We start from the raw sequence: 22,449 nt of genomic DNA on the forward strand, positions 1-22,449 counted from the left end.
ACAGTTCAAATTTGACCCGCTTCCAACTGAATCGGCGGAAATTTGTCTTTTTCACCGGAGGTGAATCAAGGCTTTTTACACCCAACCATTGTGTCAATTGTGCATTAAACATGTCCTAGTATTTTATAAAATCGATTTGGTCCATTTTCGCAACAATTATTTGGTAGGTTATTCACAAAAAAACCTCATTTTGGGCACTCGAAAAATGGAAAATGACTTTTTCGTCCAAAGAAAATGAAAATTTCCTTAGGCAACATTGTTTGCCATTCCAATATGCACCCTTTTTGCACAATATGAGATCATTTTAACAAACTATGCCATGAATGTGGCCATAAGATTGATCATTTGGCTTGAAAGCCATGAATCTTCACACTTATAGCTCATTTCTGAGAAAACTTTTTTAAACAAATTGTCGTATTACAAGTTTATTTTTTTTCTCGATAACTTGATCACATATGATGACACAATGCGAAGGTTTTCCAATTTTTTGATTTTTTTTTTGAATTTTTTATGCCCGTTTCAAAATGCAGTCGAAACGGCGGGCTTGACCGTTCCTAGCTAGTTGTTGAATCTTGGAAACCTTTTGATGTCTCTGATTAAATAGATATTTATGTACCTAGAAATGATTTTTGGAAAAAATAAAGAGCAAACTATGAGGCAGCTACAGTTTGAATTTGACCCGCTTCCTGCTGAATCGGCGGAAATTTGTCTTTTTCTTCAGAGCTGGATCAAGGCTTTTGACACCCAACCATTTGGTCAATTGTGCATTAAACATGGCCTAGTATTTTAGAAAACTGATTTGGTGCAATTTTACAACAAATATATGGTAGGTCATTCATAAAAAAACTTATTTTGGTCACTCGAAAAATGGAAAATGAATTTGGCATGTTGCATCCTTGGTAGTGAGCAATTTGCGGGGGAGGCTCTGGAAGTGGTGAAGTAATTTGCTGGAACCGACAATATGGATTGCTAGAACTGTTGATTCAGGATGCTTCATCCCGGCGGTGAGCAGCCTCAGGGAGGTGCTAGAACTGGTGAATGCTACAACTAGAGAATGTCGGGGTGATGCCGACTGTGAGGCGCCAGACTGCGCTTGTGCGCGACAGCGCAACAGCGGGAGGGTCAACGATGTGTTCTATCTAATAAGAGCAAGATAGGAAAGAAAATATAACTTCGGGGGTGAATCAAATGGTTACATACGAAAACATCGTAGGGGCGCCAGGTAAGCGACCCAAATTTAGACCGATTGACCGGCGCCTAACAGCCGCCTTTTGGGAAATGGTGTGGTTAAATTTTGCAACACCGATTTGTAGGCATTTAAAAAAAATCAGAGATTTGGGTCCAAATTTTGGATACTTGAGCGCGAGCCAGCCAACCAATGAGAAGCGAGGAACCACATCCACGCGGATCACCAAGTTGGACATGATCTGAGCCATCCATCACGCGCCCATCCAACGGTGGATATTGTCCTGAAAGACCAAAACCCTAACCCACCTACCCACCCACCCTTTCCTTCTCCAGATCCGATCGAGGCTATCACGCCTTCCTCTCCCTCGCCGCCATCCCCACCCACCACCGCCGCCCCCACCCACCGCCGACCTCGTCTTCGCCATCCCCCTCCCCTCGCCTTCATCCCCCATATCCACTAGTCTCGATCCGGCGTGCGTGCGTGCCAGCGCGGGCGTGCCTCAATTCGATCCAGCGCCTTCCTCCCTCCATCCCTTGGCGTGTGTGCCGGCGCGGGTGCCATGTGGGCAGCTCCAATACGACCATGACCACGAACGGCGGCGGCGGCGGAGGGAAGGACAAGGTGAAGGGCTCTGCAGTCTCCTTCACGGAGGGCGAGGAGGTGCTCGCCTACCATGGCCCGCTCCTCTACGAGGCCAAGGTTCCCCTCCCCTTCCCTTCCCCCTCTCTCCCCACCTCCCATTCCGTTCTAGGGTTCGCCCGCCGCCGCGTCGGCTCCCCGGAGCTTCTCCGTTACATTTTTTTCGGTCGCGGCTAGGGTTTCGAGCAGGGCCGTCGGAGCAGGCGAGGGTTCATGGAGTTGTAATCCGAGGGTGTATCACATCGGATGGCACAACACTCTTTTTTTCTTCAGAGAAGAAAGAAACACAGCGCCGTTCTTCCTCTGCACCTCCCAAATTTTTACATTTAGGGCATAATTTTTAAATTTAGAGCGCACATGAGGACACTAGTTTGTGCGTATCCCAGTATCAGACCAATTTTTAAATTTAGAGCGCACATGAGGACACTAGTTTGTGCGTATCCCAGTATCAGACCATGATTAGCACCAGGTGAATTGTTCTCTTGGACTATGGGTACTTCATCTAGTAAGTAACAAGGAGTGGGAGATGGGACTATGATTAGCACCTGAAGGCTTGATGACATTTACCAGTTGCACACCTGCAATTCTTCCTTTAGTAATACCAACTTTGTTCTGTCTGCAGCCTGTCGTCTTCCTCCACGGGGGTCCGGGGATGGCACTTCACCCGACAACTGTGGGTTCTTCGATCCGGAGTTCTACATGATCGTGCTGTTCGACCGGGTTGGTTTCGTTTTGATCCCCTCGTGTGTCTGTTCACCGGTGTTCCTAGGAGATCGTGGTGCTTAATCTGCTTGTGTTTGATTGCAGAAAGGCGCTGGAAGAGCACTCCCCATGCTTTATCTAGAGGAGAACACCACCTGGGACTTGGTGGCTGACATTGAGAAGGTCAGGCAGCACATCGACATTCCAGAGTGGCAGGCAACTGCAAATACATCTTATTTTGTCAACTGCAACATATACCCTGCTGTAAAGAAACCACTTGAAGAAAATATTTAAGAGAGCAGGGCAGTTCGTGTAGATTTTCTTGCATTTGTACATAGCTATTGATCATGAATGTTGCAATGCAAGTTATTAAAAGAATGATGATACCTCTTAATGCCTTGTCTTTTCAGAAACTAGCTAGCTAGTCAAGCATTTCTTTTCAAGTTTGATACTAGTGTTATTGTTGGAGATATATAGTGGAAAACAACATCCACAGTGGTATAGATTGTTCCAGTCCATGACATTCGGGTGCAAATTGGCACATAGCACAAATCTTCAGAGATTTGAGCATACTCCTACCAAATCTTGTACTATATGGCATATCATTAATGTAGGTTTAATATAGTTCTAGCAGATTTAGGCAAGTAGTAGTATATCTTATCTAACTGGACTGGGTGCTCTTTTTATATATGGAATGATATCAATGTAGGTTCAATTGGGTTATCTGTAGATTTTCCATCTTCTGCATTATTCAGATTATTTTACCTTACCTTGTTTGAACCAAGAATCTGAGCAAAATAGGTAACTTTCAACTCAAGGATTTGAATTTATTTTGGCAGGCACCAATTGGCCAATGAGATGAAGGAGCTGAAGGAGATCCACATGGAGGACACCGAAGAGGAGGAAATGCATGACATCGACAGCTGCGACTTCGGCAACTCCCTTGCGGTTGTTGAATATGTGGATGAAATTTACAGCTTCTACAGAAGGACCGAGGTAATTATCTACTTGGAACCCCGGTCAAGTTATCTAGTACAGAGTTGTGTGTCTGACCTGACCTGGCGAACTCACCCAATGCAGGTCCACTATAAGTTTGAGCTATTGGGTGAAATTTTATTCCTTACTGTCAACATCATTGATAGATACCTGGCCCAGGAAAATGTCGCTAGGAAGAAGCTGCTGCTGTTGCTGTTGCAGGTTTATGGCACTTGCAGGGACAACACAAATTCCATCTGTTTTTTGTTCTTTGTTTTGATTGATGTGCGTTCATTACCAATTCCTGAGGATGATTTGTGTTCCTCATGGAGATTAGTCTCGGAAGCTACAAGCTATTCTCTGTTGTGTGGTATATCCTGATTGGTGGCATTCTATGTGCCAACTTATCCTGGAAACGACACATACATTCATATGCAGTCCTCTCTTATTTTTCTTTTCTCTGTGTTAAATGATCTAAATGTGTGGACCAAATGATCTCATAGTTTAAATGCACCATAGTTTTGCATAACCTCAATACATTTACATGCACACGCATACACATTTGACTGCTGAGTATTTGAATTATTGGAATGTGGGGGTTGGTCTGTTTATTCCCATGTTCTTAAGTTTTGTGTATTTAGACTGTAACTCTTAAGATATCATTGTAGCTGTAAGTAGACTGCAAGTTACCAGCAGATTGTAATGGCAGTCTAATTATCACTTTAATTTTCTCCCAAATGACTGTAAGTGGACTGTACGTTGTGACACCACTGATGCCAGACCTACAAACAGTAGTTTGATGGATTTGTAGGGTTTTTTGGGCTGTGGTATTACGATAGTTGTAGCTCACATGTTTGAAACCAGGTCCAGTTCCAACCCGATTAGGATTGGCCTTTTAGCAGCATGGATTTACCAAGTTGGGATGTTGGGATAGTTGGATTCCTATTGTCTCTTGTAGCACCAAATGCTAGTATGTGTTTTACTAAAGTCATCAGATAGTTAACGCACTGTGAGATGTCCACACTTGTTTTGTTAACAAACATGAACTGTTGAGTCATCTATTCGTGGCTGTTGCTTTTGTTCAGTATATACGTGTGCTTTCTGTTCTTTTGTTCTATTCACTGTGTGAGTACAGTTTCTTGTTGGCACCAAGGTGTCTGAGATGGTCTTCCTGTTGGTGCATGAGGAAGAGGAAGTGAAGTCATTGATTTGTCCACCGAGGAAGAGGAAGCGTGAAGTCTTTGATTTGTCCAGAGGGTAAGTCCTCGGTCTGTCCCACTCTTCCTTTGCTATGTGATTGTGACCTCCATGTGTTATCTACTTATCTGGACACTATGGTTCATATACTATTCTTGTGATTTTCCAATGCTATGTCAAAAAATGAATCTGTAACCTTTAATGAATTCAATGTATGATCGTGATGAGAACGAATGAATGAATGATATCATACCAACTTGTTTTTGCCCTTGATCAGTATCATTTGTGGTAGCTCCTAAGCAACATGATCTTTTTCTTACTCCGAGATCCCAAGTGTGGTGCTGTACTTTTGTTGTGCTTGATTGATGTCCTACTAGCTGCTACTGTTAATTGTTACTGTCATGGTGTTAACACTGCTTAGAATATGTTATGCACCTTAATTCTAGTAGTATTTGTTGTCAAAAGCATGATTGTATTGTGAGCCATCAATTTCTTGGAGTCTTCTTAGAGCTTGTTGGTATTTACTTTTTTCCACCAATATAATATTTGCTAATATTTACTCATGGTTGCTACTGTTATCCGTGCCCTCATGCATTAGGATCGACCCCTAGCTGCTTGTGTATTTGTTTATTATTCTGTTCAATATTCTTTTCCTAGCTATTGTATGTTTGAGGATATGGCTTTCATTCTGAATTCACAGCCATGATAATGATCGTTTCCTGTCTTTTACAGGAGCTCCAGGCTCAAGAAGTTGGAAAAAAGGAATGCTTCATCTTTGTAGCTAATTATATGTTCCTGGATGATGTGAATGGCTGTTATAGTATTTCATAGCGGCACTTTTGTAGTTGTTCTAAATTCCTAGATGATGTGAACTATGGCATGAGTAATATATATAATATACTCATTTTGGTCGCCATTTATGAAAATTTGTGTGATCGGGGCTCTTTGGACCAAAATACTGGTTACTTTATTGTTGATACTTTATTGTTGATATGTCGGAAATGAAACATATACTATTTGGGCCCTAAAAAGGCCACAAATCAAACAATGAACAAAAGGCGATGGCCAAGTAAATAAAAAGGCTTAGGCCCAAAACGAAATAGATCACAAAAAGGCCATGATCCATGAAATAAAAAGGCCAAATTGTTGGGCCAGGCCCATGTAGCTAGAGAAAATTAATAGAGAAAATATATAGTAAAAAGGCTGAATTGTTGGGCTAGGTCCATGTAGAAAATCGAATTGGACCGGGCTGAATCTTGTGCCACGTCAGATTGCCACGTTGGATGCCTACGTGGCCTGGAGAGGTTGCTAGTGACCAAAACGCCACAGTAGATGTATTTTGGTCATAAACGTCTAGGACCATTCCAAAAGAAAGGTCGCTATAGTCAGTTTACGACGGCCAGCTTTTAACCTTATGTTTTTGGTCACAAATGGAAATTTGTGACCATTCAGTGACCAATAGTGGTGGTCACAAGTTGACATATTTCTTGTAGTGCCAGAGGGACCGCGGGCTCTCCAGCATTTCATGGGCGCAACGCCCGCGGAGATGTATAAGCTGTTCTTCGGATCACAAGCAATGTGTCCGGATTTGACCGAGGACGCAGGCCTAAGCTGCAATCGCCCGGATACTCAAGTAAGTAACCTTGTGCCCGGACCTACTATCCGTATAATTGTAATAAACTTGCCCCTAAAAGAGCTGTCCTTTTAAACAGGAGTGGATAGCGAAGGCAAAGTTGATCAGGTGTCCGGCTCCCCTTCCCGAAACCAGGCCGGATCCCGTGCTTGTCAGGATGTTGAAGCTAATGCCTTTGGAGGGAAGTGAGGGGGAGGACAAGGAAACTATGGCCTCCTCGAAGGAAGCTGCTCCGAAGGGAGGAACCGACAATTCCTCTCCTAAGGGGAAGAAGAGGGCCGCCTCTGACGACCCGGAGACCATGGCCTCGAAGCGGGGGGAAAATCCTCGTCAGAGGGTCCGACACCGGGGAGTTCCTCGGCCGAACTGCGCCCTCAAAGGGATCAACCCTCCAATGAGCCGTAAGTAGAGAAAGATTTTCCTTTTGAGGGATGAGAGAAATCCTTGATTTATATCTGAGAAGATTAACTGGAATTTTACCTTGTAGCTCGGACCTCAGCCTTTCTCAGCAGAGCTCGTCTTCGGGGGATCTTCTTCCGGAGATGATGGAGAGCGGAACGCCTCCTACTGCCGTACCGCCTATCGAGGCGGGCAACCCTGAAGTGTCGTCGCAGAGGGTTTCTTCGGATCCGGCAGGGGCGGAAGATGGCTATGTGGCCTCCCACGGTTCTCCATGTCCGGCCTTCGAAAGAGGCCATAGGACAAGTCCGACACCGTCTGGTGCTCGGCCGGAGGAGCTAAAGATTCTGCTGGGGCGAGCTTCTATCTCAGAGGAGCACCGTGCATTGATGGGCACGGTGATTGAAAGGATTTCATCTGCAGAAAGCGGATTGCATGAGGCCGTCAAAAGTTTACTGACGGGTTTTGAGGTACGTTAGATAATGTACACTTTTGTCAGTTGCGCATAAGTAAGATGCGCCCTGTGTAGATAGTAGCCCCTGAGACTCTGCGCGTTGTCAAGAAATGACGGCAAGCAGAGGATCATAATCCCAGGCCTAAGATGTCGCCTTTGAATGTAGGTGGTGAGGTGTCCGGAATTGAGCCGAACTGATGATTTTTCCGAACTAAAGCGGCAACTGGACGTGGCAGATGCCGACATCGCGCTTGTCAACAAGCGGCTTGATGAGGCTCAAGGTATGTAATTCCTCGGGCAGTGTTAGGTAAGAGGAGCTTCATGCCAGTGTCTTACAATGTGTGTGCTTGACGCAGATGGTGCGGCCGCCGTGCAAAGTCTTAGGGCAGAACTTGCCCGAGCTAAGGAACAAGCGAGAAGAAGCGATGCGGCTGCCGAGAAAGCCCTTGAAGAGCTAAGAGCCGAACAAGCTGCTCACTGCCGAAGCAAGGAGGAGATGGCCGAGATGGCCGTGAAGTTAAAGGGTGCTGCTGACCGTTGCAAGCTTCTTGAGGAAGAAGACCGAGTAAGGCAGACGGACTTAGAGAAGGGCGTTGCTGATGCCGGGGATGCTCGCTCTGCGATGAGAGCTGCGAAGGAGGAGCTGCGCCAAGCCGGACAGATTGCGGCTGGAAGGCCCTTTATGCTGCGGAGGAAGTTTTGCGATCCGAAGTTTGCTCCGTTGAACCGGATGTGGAGTGTGGAGGACACCTATCTGGATTTGGCAGCGAGTGCTGCTGATGCGACCGAACACTTTCGAGATCGAAAAGATCACGAAGTGGAAAAGCTTTTCTGGTCGCAGTTCCACAATCCAGAGCGTCCACTGGCAGTGGACGATCGCCTGGCTCAATGGGCCGAACTGAATAGGTTGTCCGGACTCGCCATGAAGTACGTCATGGGTCATCTGTGGCCGGGGAGATCGGAGCCGAAGAGTTACTTCAGCTTGGTGCAGCAATTTCTTGATGTGGTGCCACGTATCAATGCGATGAAGAGGTCAGCATGCATAGAGGGCGCACGGATGGCTCTTGCCCGTGTCAAGGCATATTAGGCAGAAATGGAGACCACCGTTGTTGTGTCTCGAGATTCGGACAAAAGCCGAGTACCCTCCGAGCACTATTTTCAGGAAGTCCTTGAAGGCGCTCGTGTAATAGAGACGCAGTGCTCGAAGGATGCTATTTTATGATAGCATATGTAATTATAAAGCAATATTTTGATAAATTGTAGTGGCCTTTTATACTTGTGCCTTCAAGTATTGGGAACACCTCCCGTGTGGCCGTTTTAAGATATATATATATATATATATATATATATATATATATATATATATATATATACAAAATCTGAAAGATGGCAGTCGTTGGCTTCAGCCCCCACGCACATAGTGCGGGGGTGCTCGCAGAAGACGCATTTTCACACTTAATCCAACGTCTTGGTCCTACAAAGGAGGTGATAGCGCAGCGGGCTAGGCAACCGGACTATAATGCTTTAACACTTTCACTTAGCCATAGGAGCTTGACAGTGGGACTATTTAGGTAGCCCCTTGGTGGCGACTGCGCTCACCCGAGTTCGGGGCGCGTGTGTGCCTGGCCGAGAAACGACCCTTAGTTAAAGCGGAGGAATCCTATAGATTCCGGTAGGTCATCGAGTGGCTGACCAGTCTCGCGCTACATCATGACAGTCAGTTTTCGGCTTTCTCTACTGAGGTGCTCGCCCGGCCGAACCGGGGCACAATCGCAGTAGTTCTCCTGGTGCTACCTTAGCCGATAGAGCGGAACGTAAGGTAGCCGAACTCAGGAGCCGGGCAACCCAACATTTGACCAAAGACATGATTCGGAGCTGATGCACATAATGCCAAAACTCGCGACGCCGAACACTCCCTAAGGTGTTCGGTCTTTATAAGTGCGGGCGAAACAACGCCCTTTATAAAAAAGCCCCTAGTGTCCAGGTACGCGCAAAAATTCTAATGTGGCCACATGCCAAGACGCCAGCCTCCTCCGTGGTTACATCAGAGAAAACCAGGGGATATGTAGCAACAAGAGACAGTAAAAAAGGTTTACGCGGGGTCTTAATCTAAAAAGAATCCTTAGGACGGGTCCCTACTGCACGTCTGCGCCTGTGTCTCCGTTGTGCCGTATCCTGGACGGGCGTCGCACGACGTTCATCTGTAAAAGAGAGGAACTGAGTTGAAAATGGGTCGTGTCGAACAAAAGTTTAAAATAAACAAGGTATAAAGTAAAATATATAAAATTGAGCTTTATTGTCTCTTATTGTACGGAGCCCCCAGTGCGGGGGTATATGGCCACTAAGCCTGCATCAATGATAGTTTTGTACCGAACTCGTCTATCCGCGTTCGTGGTCTTTAATGACCTTTTCCGAAGTTTTTGGCCGGTGAAGCCATTTTACTGTGGGGCTGTCCGCACAGTCCTCCGCTTGGGGGAGGCGCATTTCAATTCTTCCCCTTCAAAGAGATGATGCCTCGTGGACCGGGCATCTTAAGCGTTAGAGATGCATAATGCGGTATTGTGTTAAAGCGGGCGAAAGCTTCGCGTCCCAGTAGTGCTTGATAGCGACTTGAGAATGGGACGATGTGGAAAGTCAGCTTTTCGCGGCGGAAGTTATCGGTAGAGCCGAATATAACTTCGAGCCAGAGAAAACCCATGCAATGGGTGTCCGGGCCAGGCGTTACCCCTTGAAAGGTGGTTTTGCTATGGCGGATTCTTGCTGGGTCTATCCTCATGTGACGGATTGTGTCCTGATATATCAGGTTTAGTCCACTGCCGCCGTCCATAAGGACATTTGAAAACTGGAGTCCGCCAATTATTGGATCGAGTACCAAGGCAGTCCAGCCTACATTCCTGATATTTCTAGAATAATCCAGCTGATCGAAGATGATTGGTTTTGACAACCAGTGGCGGGACCCCTTTGGGATAGGCCGTGTGGTGCGTACCTTTATGGGCGCCGCACGTTTTGTTATATGAAGTAAGTTTACTGTTTTTACTTCTTGTGGGAAGTTCTTTTGTTTCCTGGTGCTCTGCTTTTGGGGTTCGTCCTCGTCTTCGCTTGGTGTGTCGAGCCCCTTGTGTTCGGCGTTGAGTCTGCTGGATTGTTTGAAAACCCAACAATCTCTGTGGGTATGGTTAGCAGGCTTCGCATGAGTGTTGTGTATTTGACATATCCTGTCCAGGATTTTGTTTAAGTTGGATGGATCATCCCTGTTATCCTGGAGGGGCGGCTTTGTCTGATTCTGTCGTGAGCTTTTGAATTCGGCGTTGACTGCCGTGCTCTTCGGACTTTTTTCCTTAGTCCGGCGATTGTCCTTGTTGCGTCGCGGTTTTTCGTTTCCATCCCTTGCTTCGGATGTACTTGGGTCGCTGGGGCTGCATCTTGCCAACCAGCTGTCCTCTCCTGCACAAAAGCGGGTCATGAGGCTTGTCAGTGCGGCCATTGTTCTTGGCTTTTCTTGGCCGAGGTGTCTGGCGAGCCATCCGTCTCGGATGTTATGCCTGAAAGCTGCTAAGGCTTCGGCGTCCAGACAGTTGACTATCTAATTCTTTTTAGTGAGGAATCTATTCCAGAATTGCCGAGCTGATTCTCCGGGCTGTTGAGTTATATGACTAAGATCGTCTGCATCCGGAGGGCGGACATAGGTCCCTTGAAAATTTGCTCGGAAAGCGTCCTCGAGCTCTTCCCAACTTCCGATTGTGTTTTCAGGAAGGCTTTTAAGCCAATGCCGGGCTGGCCCTTTAAGCTTAAGGGGTAAGTATTTTATGGCGTGGAGGTCATCTCCTCTAGCCATATGAATGTGGAGGATATAATCCTCGATCCAGACTCCAGGGTCTGTTGTTCCATCATATGCCTCTATGTTTACGGGTTTGAATCCCTCTGGAAATTCATAGTCCAGGACCTCGTCGGTGAAACATAGGGGGTGTGCGGCGCCCCTGTATTTGGGTGTGCCGGATTCTGATAATGGCTTTATTGCATTGCTTACGAGAGCTTGCTTTCTTGGCCCGTAAATGGACCTGACTGGGCCATGATGCGAATCCTTAAGTGGGTCACATGCCGACTTAAGTGCGGCGCCGCTTGCCGCTTTATGCTGGCCATCGGGTCGTCTATCCGACCATGTGGCTTTCTTATTTTTTGAATGCGAGGGCTCTAGGGCCTCTTTGTCGAATTCAGGCAGTAGCTTTCTCTTCAGATAGCTTTTAGTGCGGCGACTGTCGCCGTATTTATCTGCGGTATTGATTACTTTGCTCCATCTGATCTTGAGTGCATCTTCTGCCGTTTTTAGCTTCCGCTTCTGCATTTTCAGGCTACGTGCTGTTGCAACGAGCCTCTTGTGGAGATTCTTCTGCTTCGTGGGTTTATCCGGCATACGATCGTCCGGAGTGCCATTTGCGTTGGGGGAGGGATGTTCAGTTTCTCTGTCCGTGTTGCCCTGTTCGGACGGTTGCTCTAAGGCCTGCTCGTCGTCTACCGGCTCATCCTGCTCTATGGCTGGGTCTTTATCGAGGCGGGGCTTGGGTCGGCGTTTACGCCGACGCTTTGATTGTTTTTCGAGGGATCGATGCCCCGTTCCATCCCCTCTTTCCTCGTTGTCGCTTCCTTTAGGGGTATCCACCATGTACACATCGTGAGATGAGGTGGCTGTCCAATGCTCTATGGGCGTTGGTTCATCTATATCTCCTGCATCATCGTCCATGCTGTCGATGTCTGCGGAGTCGAAGTTGAGCACGTCGTTTAAATTGTCGACAGTGGCTACCAAATGGGTGGTGGGTGGGCTTTGAATTTCTTCATCGTCCGTATCCCATCCTCGCTGACCATAGTCCGGCCAGGGCTCTCCTGATAAAGAGAGAGACTTTAGAGAATTCAGGATGTCGCCGAAGGGCGAGTGCTGAAAGATGTCCGCTGTGGTGAACTCCATTATTATCGGCGCCCAATCGGATTCGATCGGCCGGGGCGCGGGGGGTCCGGAGTCCGGAGAGGGATCCGGATCCTCGGAGTCACGGGTCATGCGGAGCGCAGGGCTGGCGTTCGGCTCGATCGCCTTTGAGATCGCAGCCCCCGAGGTGATGTCCAACCGCTCATCCTCGATTGGCGCAATAGGCTCCGAATTAAGGGTCGGAACCGGTGCTTGTGCGGCCTCCAGGGCACTGTTCGGCGGCAGAGCTAGATCATGCCTCTCGAAACAGTGCGGCACGCTCGGTGGTGGCTCGAATCCGTCGAAGGTCAAGTCCCCACGGATGTCAGCCGTGTAGTTTAAGCTTCCAAACCTGACCTGATGGCCAGGGGCATAGCTTTCGATCTGCTCCAGATGGCCAAGCGAATTGGCCCGCAGTGCGAAGCCGCCGAAGACGAAGATCTGTCCGGGGCGAAAAGTCTCGCCCTGGACTTCATCGTTATAGATGATCGAAGGAGCCATCGAGCCCAAAAAGTGTCGACACAGAGGAACTCTCAATGAAAGCACCAATGTCGGTGTCAAAACCAGCGGATCTCGGGTAGGGGGTCCCGAACTGTGCGTCTAGGCCGGATGGTAACAGGAGACAAGGGACACGATGTTTTTACCCAGGTTCGGGCCCTCTCGATGGAGGTAAAACCCTACTCCTTCTTGATTAATATTGATGACATGGGTAGTACAAGAGTAGATCTACCACGAGATCAAGGAGGCTAAACCCTAGAAGCTAGCCTACGGTATGATTGTTATATGATGGAGTTGTCCTACGGACTAGAACCCTCCTGTTTATATAGACACCGGATAGGGTTAGGGTTACACAAAGTCGGTTACAATGGTAGGAGATCTTGAATATCCGCATCGCCAAGCTTGCCTTCCATGCCAAGGAAAGTCCCATCCGGACACGGGACGAAGTCTTCAATCTTGTATCTTCATAGTCCTGGAGTCCGGCTGAAGGTATAGTCCGGCTACCCGAACACCCCCTAATCCAGGACTCCCTCAGCGCGCGTGGTGCTGGCGGAGTTGGCGGAGCGCCGTGGCCAGCGGCGAGACCGACGTGGAGGGCAGCGTGGGTCGCCTGTCGAGCGGTGTGACGGAGACGCTTTTCCTCCATGCGAAGATAAGTGACCGCCTTCGCGTACGTCGGCGTGACGAGGGAGAGGTTGGCGGCGGACTGGCCAAGGTCGGGGTGGAGGCCGTGGAGGAGGTTGGTGAGGAGGACGGAGTCGTCGATGGTCATGCCGACGTCGCGTAGTTCATCGGCGAGGACCTTCAGCCGCGTGCAGTACTCATCGATCGAGAGATCGTTTTGCTGCATAGTGAAGAAGTTCCCTTGAAGAAAGACGCGGCGCTGGAGTTGATTGTCGAGGAAGAGATCACAAAGGCGCATCCACATAGCATACGCAGACGGATCGCGGGCGTTCACCATGTTGAAGAGGCCGCCGGAGATGGTGAGGAAGAGCCACTTGACGATGCAGGCGTCCACAGCAAGCCACTCGTCGTCGTCCTTCATGTCGCGGAAGTCGACGCTCCCATCAACATGCTCGATGAGACGGTAAGAGCGGAACAACAACGCGAAGTAGGTGCGCCATGCGTTGTAGGACGGCGAGTCGAGGTCGAGGATGACCGGTACGTGGTCTTTGATGTGAAGTTCATTGAGACGGGCGGAGGTGAACATGGCACCGGAGAAGGAACCGGCGTCGGATGCGTCAGCCTTGGCCATGGTGGCGTCGGGTGGTTTTGGGTGTTGGGGAAAGGAGCAGCGGCGGCTACAGAGGATAGATGGGAGCGGCGGCGGCTGTTAGGGTCTGGGGAGGAAGGTGGCGGCGGTAGGGAGAAGGAGGGAAGCGGCGGCGGCGGCTACGGGAGAGGTGGTAGCGGCGGCAGCAGCGGGAGGGGTTTGGGGAGGAGTGGGCGGCGGCGGTGGCTACGGGAGAAGTAGCGACGGCGGCGACGTTAGGGTTTGGAGTTGGCGCGGCGGAGGCGGCGACTAAAGGAAGGCGCGGCGGCGGCGGGTTGCGGAAGCGAGAAAAGATCGCGGTAAAACTGATACCATGTAAAGAGAATATTTGGTGCAACTCAATTGTATTCCAGGGAGTCGGTCACAATATATACACAGGATGTCTTGCGTGACAAGGAAACTAATCTATCATATCTTTAGGAGTCAACTATACAAGACTAGAGAAGATAGGATAAGCAATACAGATATGTCACGTTCAACATTAACAAAAGACAAAGCCTCCCGCCGTCCGGATTTCGCTCGCCTCATACTCATGGCCAAGTGGTAAGCCGATCGAACAGTGTATTCACCATCTCTCGTGTAGTTCCACGCCAAGAAGTCCTCCATACCCTGGTCCATCCACCGGGATTTGCTTAATATCCTTTGCATCATCAACAAAGAACATTGCATCGATCTTTGCCTCATTCATCTATCCCCCACCTCATTCCTCAATCACCACTTGACCTGTGAACTCAAGGAGACACAAATAAAGAAAAAACATTGCAAGATCAAGTAATAAACCAAAAAAAGAAGTGAGCAAGTTCACGAAAAAAGCTATACTTTTGCCAATACATACAATCGAAAAAGCCTCGTAGTCTTAAGAGATCATCAGTGTACTCTTTGGGCATGGTCGCTTGGATGCCCATGGTAATCGAGTGGATAGGGACTGTTAACGTAGTGCCATTATGTTATGTTAGGCTCATTGAGTCATGCAGTGACAAGGATAAATATAGCTTTTTTCATGAACTTGCTCACTTCTTTTTTCGTGAGTCATGCAATGCTTTTTCTTTATTTTTGTCTCCTTGAGTTCACAGGTCAAGTGGTGATTGAGGAATGCAACTTCTGTGTTTTATTTGCTGGAATATTGCTCGCGCCTCATCCTGTGCGATTTTTCTTTCAGTCGAATCATTGTGTGTGTACTGGTGGAATGCTTCTATGTGTAAAGACACTTGTATAAAAGTTAATGCCTATGGTTGGCCTCTCTGATTCGTATACAAATTATGTTTGCCCTGTATGTTAGTTATACCTCCTTGTAAAGTTGTTGTATTTGTTGAGAAAAACCTCAGTGTAAAGTTACAAAGGTAGTTTTGATGGTGCATTTTGCCCATCCTCACGTATGCAAAGATCACATAGAGATTTGCTAAAAAACACACGTAAAGACGTGCGTGCTAGCAGGGACGGACAGTGAGAAGCAGAGTAGTACGCAGAGAAAGGATTCTGTTTTGAGTCAAATCCATAGAGCAAAGAAATCCCTCTTTCCCATAATATAAGATCGTTTTGTGTACTAAGGGCATATACACCAGGATGCCCCAAATGCCCGAGTGGCCTGTTTGGCCGACCTTGAAACGTAGTTTGAGCACATGGGCTGACCGGCAATCCCCATATCGGGCTCGTGGTGGGAGACGATGTACCCTGCCTTGTCGGATGCGGTACGCTCTGGCGCCCAAACTCCGAGATAACCAGAGATTAAGCCATAAGGTCCCACCTAGAAACTGGAAGAGTGGGGGGCACCTATCGAAGGAGTCTTCCCTCCATCGATTCAATGACAAAATAGCTCTATTGAGAAGGCCTTTGAAAACCCTCTTGAATGTGGCTTGCTCCTAGTTTTTCTTCCCCCGCTTGTTCTATCTAGGCTGGTGGCTATACCAGATTTCGTGTCTGATCGAACTTGAAACTAGCCCATTGAGCTTCTTGCGGGGTTGGGCTTCGAGCCCGAGGTAAACGCCGGCATGGTGTACGGCCAGCACGCTGTGGAAGTGAGGCATGCCCGACATGCGCGGAGGGCTGCAGAGGTAGAATCGCATGCTGCCGGGCCCGACCGCACGGCCACTTCTCCCGTCGATCTCACATTGTCCAGCGACGTTGAGGCCACGGGCTTCGACGAGGAAGATCAGGACACGGGAGACGGCGATGCCTTGAGTCATGTGAGCTGGTCCGCGTCCCAGGTCCTACTCTACCTCACCGGCGACCACACCTTCACTTAGAGGGGCCCAGCCCGCTGGCAGACAAGGGCACGGAGGAAACAACAAGGACGGTCGGCGGCGAAAATTTGGACTAGTTTTACAGTGCTTGTAATTGCCTTGATTTGATGATTTGAAAATGAAGGGCCGAGTTGAGGAATCGAAGTTTTGCATGTTGATCGGTGACTGTCTGCGGACGCTTGATGGGCCAGATTTTGGTGGTTGTGGTTGTGACCTCTTGCTGCTGGTTGGGCTCAGTTCCCCATAGAAATTGAAACGGGCCACCACTTCATTGCCGGTTTCCCGCCAAAACACCAAGTTGATGGAGAATATATTTTTTATGAAAGAAAGACAAGGTCTTATAAAAATGAAAAAAGTTCAAGAGGTTGGTTGATATTTTGACCGTATTTTGAAAAGTGGAGGCGGTGCGTCCGAGTGTGAGAAGATGGGAGTAGATTGAGTAGCCTCTCGCTCGCGTCCTCTCTGATGGGTAAGGGAGACCGGCCGAAAGCGGGGGGTAAAGCTGCGCTGCCACTGCGTGCGTACGTACGTACGGGTGTATACACGGACACCCTTCTGAAATGCCCGTTGGGTCACTGCACCATGGTCCCATAGCGCCGCGCGGCCCACCGGCCAGTCTCTGCTACGGAGCGGCCTCCTCTCCTTCCCTTCCTTCTTTTAGTCTCGCCTGAACGCGGGGAGTGGGTCGAGACTCGAGACAGAGCATTCCGTCCGCGCTGCTGCGGGAGGGAGGAGAGGGGCGGAGGCCGCGGCGGCGCCGGAGGGAGGCGGCGGCCGAGCAAGGTGACGAGCGGAAGGTACGGCCTTCGAGAGGCGCCGGAGCAGGCGGCGGCGGGATCGAGGCGCCGGCGGGAGGAGCAAGGTGACGAGCGAGCGGAAGGTACGGCCTTTGAGAAGCGGCGGCGGGATCAAGGCGCCGGAGCGAGGCGGCTGCTGAGCAAGGTAACGAGCCAAAGGTGCGGCCTTTCTTTTTCCTCATCCCTCGCCCTTCACCGGCGGACCGGCCGGCCACCGAGTTCGTTTGACATCCGCTGCAAAACTTTGTTTCTTAGGCTGAATCGTTGAAGAAGATCGGGACCGGCCGGCCAACTCGCCATCCACCGAGCCGGATTTTGCCCCCAAAGCAAAACTTGAACAAGATTGGGACCGGCCGGCCAACTCGCCATCTACCGAGCCGGATTTTGCCCCCAAAAGCAAAAGCTTGAACAAGATCGGGACCGGCCTACAGGTATATTTTCCCGTACCTCACCCGCCGGCCGGACGGCATGCATTCTACAGGTCCTGCAGTAGAGGGATGGCATCGTTTGGAAGTACTATACAGTCATCCAGATACGAACTGAAGCTTACTGTTACTGTCGAGGGACTTTGGTACAGCCAGTCCTCACTGATTGCCCCAACAAAATCGACATGAACCTGTAGGGATCGATGAAACATGGCAAAACAGAAGATGGTAAATACAGTAGTACTGTATAAATTACCTGAACTCATCAGCGATTTAAACACACAGCTGGTACTACATGTCATGATAAGAGTCTTGATACTCATACGAAATAAGGTTGCTTGCATCTCCAGTTCATGCAGCCAGGAGAAGTTAAATTTCTCTCCTAAATTTCAGAAGACATATTATCTCTAAGCCATAGCCGTCGGCCGCTAGGGACACCTGTTGGTCCTGGTTCAACCGTGCGGTGGAGGTTTTTTTTTTTTTTGAAAAGGGGGGATCCCCGGCCTCTGCATCAGCACGATGCATACGGCCAACCGTGCGGTGGAGGTGCGCCTCCGGTTGCGACGAAGTGCGGATCTGTGGATCTAAGCTTGCGCTTGTATGACAATTTGTTGACGATGCACGTTGGCGGCGGCCCGTGTATAGCGGTGGTCGCCTAGATCTAGGTTGCCTCCACTGGCTCCGGCTCCTCCAACGGGCCTAGAATGCTGCAGCACCGTGTACTGTGTTGGCATTGGCCATGCCGGCTCCACACGCCATGGACACGGAGGCTCTTCGTAGATACACGACTCTCGGATCAGGTGGAGTTGGTGCTTGCTGTCGTAGGGAATGAAGGCGAGGGTGTGACCGTCCGGTCGTTGAAAACCTCCTGCAACATTACGGGGCACTGGTGTGCTTACCCGCCCCGACTAGGGGTGTAAACCGGGTCTCGTTTAAGCCACTTATGGTCTAACAATTAAATAAAGTTTTTTTGGGGAAAAATGAACTATCAAGCTAGCTAACACTAACTAAACGGGACTTATGAGCGCGTTTATTTGCCATTTACATCCCGAGCCCCAACGTTGTTGGCTCGTGAGTCGAAGATGGGAGGTCTAGCGCATCTGGTGGTTGTGCCGGCATGGAGTGCATGGGGTTGCTTGTTCCGTGGCACTGGAGCATATTCTCACTTCTCCGAGTCATTGGGGCAGATCTGTGCGTGTGTCGGCCTTCAGCCCGAGGCCGGCTTCAGGCAACACTTCTAGAGGTTGTGCCGACGATGAGTGCGTGCGGCGCGAAGGGTTTCTGCTAGGAGCCTCAAGTCTGCACTTGGGTTGGGACAAGCCTGCAACCCATGGGTGCAATAAGGTGACACAACGGCGATATTTACTGATGAAGCCGTGGGTTGTGGGGCTGATTAAGCCTCGGGTTGTGGGGGTACTGGAGCTCGTGCTCGGCAAACTATGTTGGTATTTGTTTTCTTCTAATAGATGCTTACTTTTTTGGCATCATGTAATTTCTTTTGATGTTAATTTTACTTTAAATATACTCCCATAGTTTGCAAAAACGTCTTACATTATGGGACGAAGGGAGTATCATTTATGAACCCTTAAATTCATTTGTTGTCATTTTTCTCTTCTAATCCGTGCTTATTTCTTAGTATCATTTCACTTCTGTAAATCTTAACTTCGTCATAAAGATATTGCTTATGAAGCTGACTTTCACTGATAAACCAAGCAGGGAAAGACGCACAATGCCCCGTTTTGTTCCCCCGGTGGACTCACTGTACCATCGGTACGCTCAAGCCCAGCGACGGTTCACGTGGGAGAGAGTCCGAACAAGGGCTGGCATAAAGGTTCTACCAGAGGAACGGGATCAGGAAGGGCTCCGTATGTAATCTTGTCTTTTTTCTGTCTGATACTACTTTAGAACTCAAGCTGTAGAGCATACATTATTTGACAAAATGCATGTAGCCATTGATTAATGCAAGTTACTGAACTTTCACCGCAGCCACTTGTATCTATGAGGCTATGATGGCATGGATGCAATCGCACCTGAGACTTCAAGGAATAACAGTCCGTTTGTCATCTCGTGATCTTCAAGTCAAAGAGCAAGCGTTGATGGGTGGGGAGCTTGACAGGACGGTACGCTGTATGACAGTGGTCACCAAAGTGGGTATTCTTAGTGCGGATGACTTTCAAAATCAGGTGATTGTCTAGTTTTTGATGTCTTGATTTTTGCAACTCAATCATCACAGCTCAAGAGGCTGGAGGCCCCATGTGAAACTGGCCAGCAAGTTGTGCTTCTTCTTTTTAACCGTTGCCATGCATCATTTCTGTTGTTAACCGAGCTAGTTAGAGTTGATTAACTTAGATTTTATACGAGCTTCGTTGTGTACGAGTCAGTCCTTTATTTTTAATCATCACGAGTGTTGTTCCAGTAGAAGAAGAATGCCATTAGTGGAGTGGAGTACATGAGCAGTGAATAAGAAACCAAAATATTACTAGTATGCATGATTGGGTGCAGCTACTGAAGGAGCTGGAGTAAAGGATATATACTTTTTTTATTGTTAAATTATTCATCACCCGCAGCTGATTAAGACTTCCCTGTGCACTTTGCTGCTGATTTTCCAAATCTCCTGAGTATTCTATTCTTCTTTTTCAGAACCTTGCTGGCGTCAAATATGTGGTGGAGGGGGTCGTGTCATTCTTCTCGCTGAACAAGCAGGCGATCGAGTGTGCAGTCGAAGCAATGCACAGGGGTCCACTGTTGCTTGTTTTCCACTGTGGCGAGAATTACCACGAGTACGTGGGCAAATACAAGGGCAAGCCAATCCTCAGCTACGAGAAGTATGTTCACGAGAAGATGCTTACACATGCTGTCAACTCCATCGGCTATGGTGTGGAGGGGTTCGTGCCAAACTGGGAATTCATGAACTCGTACGGCAGGAAGATTGGACCGAGAGGCAGGCTGCTGCCGCAGAATGCCATACGCCTGTATGGGATGGGCAGGGTTCGCCCCGTGGTGCATGCGGTTCCGGTGCAGGTTGCCGTCGTGGATTCAAGGAAGAGAAAGAGGGAGATCACAGAGGAAGTTGATGACGACGAGGATGATGATGATGATGCTCGCGAGCCTCCGTTGAAGAAGCCGATGCTGGAGAAGATTGATTGGATGGACATAGATTAGTTCATCCGGACTGTGGCGCGTGTCTTGGACTTGAGCAGAGACCTTCCAGCATAATTTCTTTTGAATGCGGAACTTTTGTCATACCGTAGGAAATATTCGACAAAACATGTGAGAGATTTCCTGTTCATCATTTCAGTATACCTTACTCGATTGCAGGACTTGGAAATTCGATCTCCTTACTGTTGTATGTCATTTTCTCTACATTTTCGCTTCATGTGTTCCTGTGATGGATGGAGAAAATACCGTTTAATATGTGCATGTTTCCTAATGCGGCAGCGCTTCTGCAAGGATGATCATACTGTAGCAGCACGTGTATGTGTTGTAACTGTGTATACCTGTTCTTTAGGATTGCGCGGGCCGAAATGTTTTCAATCTGTTTATCAGTTGTCAAAGTAGTACTAAAAGGGCACCAAAATTCCTTCTCGACCACCGTCTATAATCTAAAGGGCACCAATCTGTTTATCAATATGATGAATTTCATTACATTTACATCAAAGCGATGCTAGTTCGGCTCTAGAGGTATAATTAATACCTAATCTAAATGGCCGCCGGCGCCCGTTCCCCGTGTCCGGCCATGAGCCCTAAGAACTGAAACTTCATCGTCTCCAGTTCCGCCTCCGTAACCTCCTCCTCCGGATACCCGGGAAGTGAAGCTGTCCGCCTACACATCGCCACCAAGCGACTAATCGGCTGAAGATGTTGAGCCCACCAAGCTTGTCGTCGAAGGGAGGGGAGGAGCGGTGACCTTTCTGGGACACGAGCGGCGGCGACCTACTGTGCACTACTCTTACTCGTTGCCGGCGGTGTCCGCGACTTGCTGGCTTCGTGATCGTCCAGCGAGGCGCGGACTCGGCGATGTCCTCCTCCTCCTCGTCGGTCTCGCCGAACTCCGCCTCGCCCGCGTTGTCGGTCTCCTTGTAGGCGGCCGTGTAAGACAATAGGTTTGGGGGAACCGGCAGAACCCTCTAGAGGTGGCCTATCACATATATATAATGAAGGGGTACAGCGTTACATCATACGTACACATACGTACACATATACAGAAGCTATACAATCTAACACCCTCCTTGATCAATCTTAGCCACTTCCTAAAGAATCTAGAAGGGTAAGATTGCGCCGACAAGTCTCGAACTGTGGTAGAGGCAACGGCTTGGTGAAGATGTCTGCAAGTTGATCCTTGGAAGAGATGAACTTGATCTGTAGTTGCTTCTGAGATACCCGTCCCCGTACAAAATGATAGTCCACTTCAATGTGTTTCGTTCGGGCATGGAATACCGGATTAGCAGATAGGTATGTAGCACCGATGTTAACACACCAAAGAATAGGAGACTGTGATTGAGATATACCCAACTCCTGAAGCAAAGAATGTATCCAGATAGTTTCTGCAGTTGCATTAGCCACAGCCTTATACTCAGCTTCAGTACTGCTACGCGAAACAGTAGCTTGTTTCTGAGCACTCCAGGTGACCAAGGTAGAACCAAAGAACATAGCATAGCCCCCCGTGGATCGCCTGTCATCCGGACTGCCAGCCCAATCCGCATCAGAATACGCCGAGATGACCCCAGAGTGGTTCGGTCTAATGTGCAAACCATTGGACAACGTGAAGCGAATGTAGCGCAAAATGCGCTTAACCGCAGACCAATGAGTGTTACGAGGTGCCTGGAGATACTGACATACCCTGTTGACAGCAAAGGAAATATCTGAACGTGTGATTGTCAAGTACTGAAGCCCACCAACAATACTCCTATATTGTGTCGCATCAGTAGAAGTCAGGAGCTCACCATCTACAGCAGTGATCCTGTTAGTAGCAGACATATGTGTAGTAGTCGGTTTGCACTTAAGCATCCCGGCCCGCTGCAACAAATCCAAAGAGTACTTCTTCTGCATCATAACAAGACCATCAGAACCA

The 22,449-nt window shown here is 48.7% G+C and overlaps 1 protein-coding gene and 1 non-coding gene across 3 annotated transcripts; both read left to right on the plus strand.

The window, feature by feature from the left end:
- The first annotated feature begins 3,801 nt into the window (after window positions 1-3,801).
- LOC123155244 (small nucleolar RNA snoR80) lies at window positions 3,802-3,935 on the plus strand. Its single transcript, XR_006477300.1, has one exon. It is a non-coding gene; the product is annotated as a small nucleolar RNA snoR80 (small nucleolar RNA).
- Window positions 3,936-16,669: 12,734 nt separating this feature from the next.
- On the plus strand, window positions 16,670-20,706 carry LOC123147180 (uncharacterized). 2 transcript variants are annotated; one of them, XM_044566414.1, is made up of 5 exons: window positions 16,670-17,112; window positions 17,209-17,384; window positions 19,095-19,243; window positions 19,365-19,561; window positions 20,019-20,706. In XM_044566414.1, exons 3-5 carry the CDS (start codon window positions 19,108-19,110, stop codon window positions 20,538-20,540), a joined length of 855 nt encoding a protein of 284 aa, XP_044422349.1. In that variant the 5' UTR covers window positions 16,670-17,112; window positions 17,209-17,384; window positions 19,095-19,107; the 3' UTR covers window positions 20,541-20,706. The 2 variants fall into 2 exon arrangements, with proteins under 2 accessions (XP_044422349.1, XP_044422351.1); XM_044566416.1 differs by having other exon boundaries at window positions 16,670-17,098.
- The last annotated feature ends 1,743 nt before the right edge of the window (window positions 20,707-22,449 follow it).

Source organism: Triticum aestivum, chromosome 7A (assembly GCF_018294505.1).
Source record: "Triticum aestivum cultivar Chinese Spring chromosome 7A, IWGSC CS RefSeq v2.1, whole genome shotgun sequence".
Lineage (NCBI taxonomy): Eukaryota > Viridiplantae > Streptophyta > Magnoliopsida > Poales > Poaceae > Triticum > Triticum aestivum.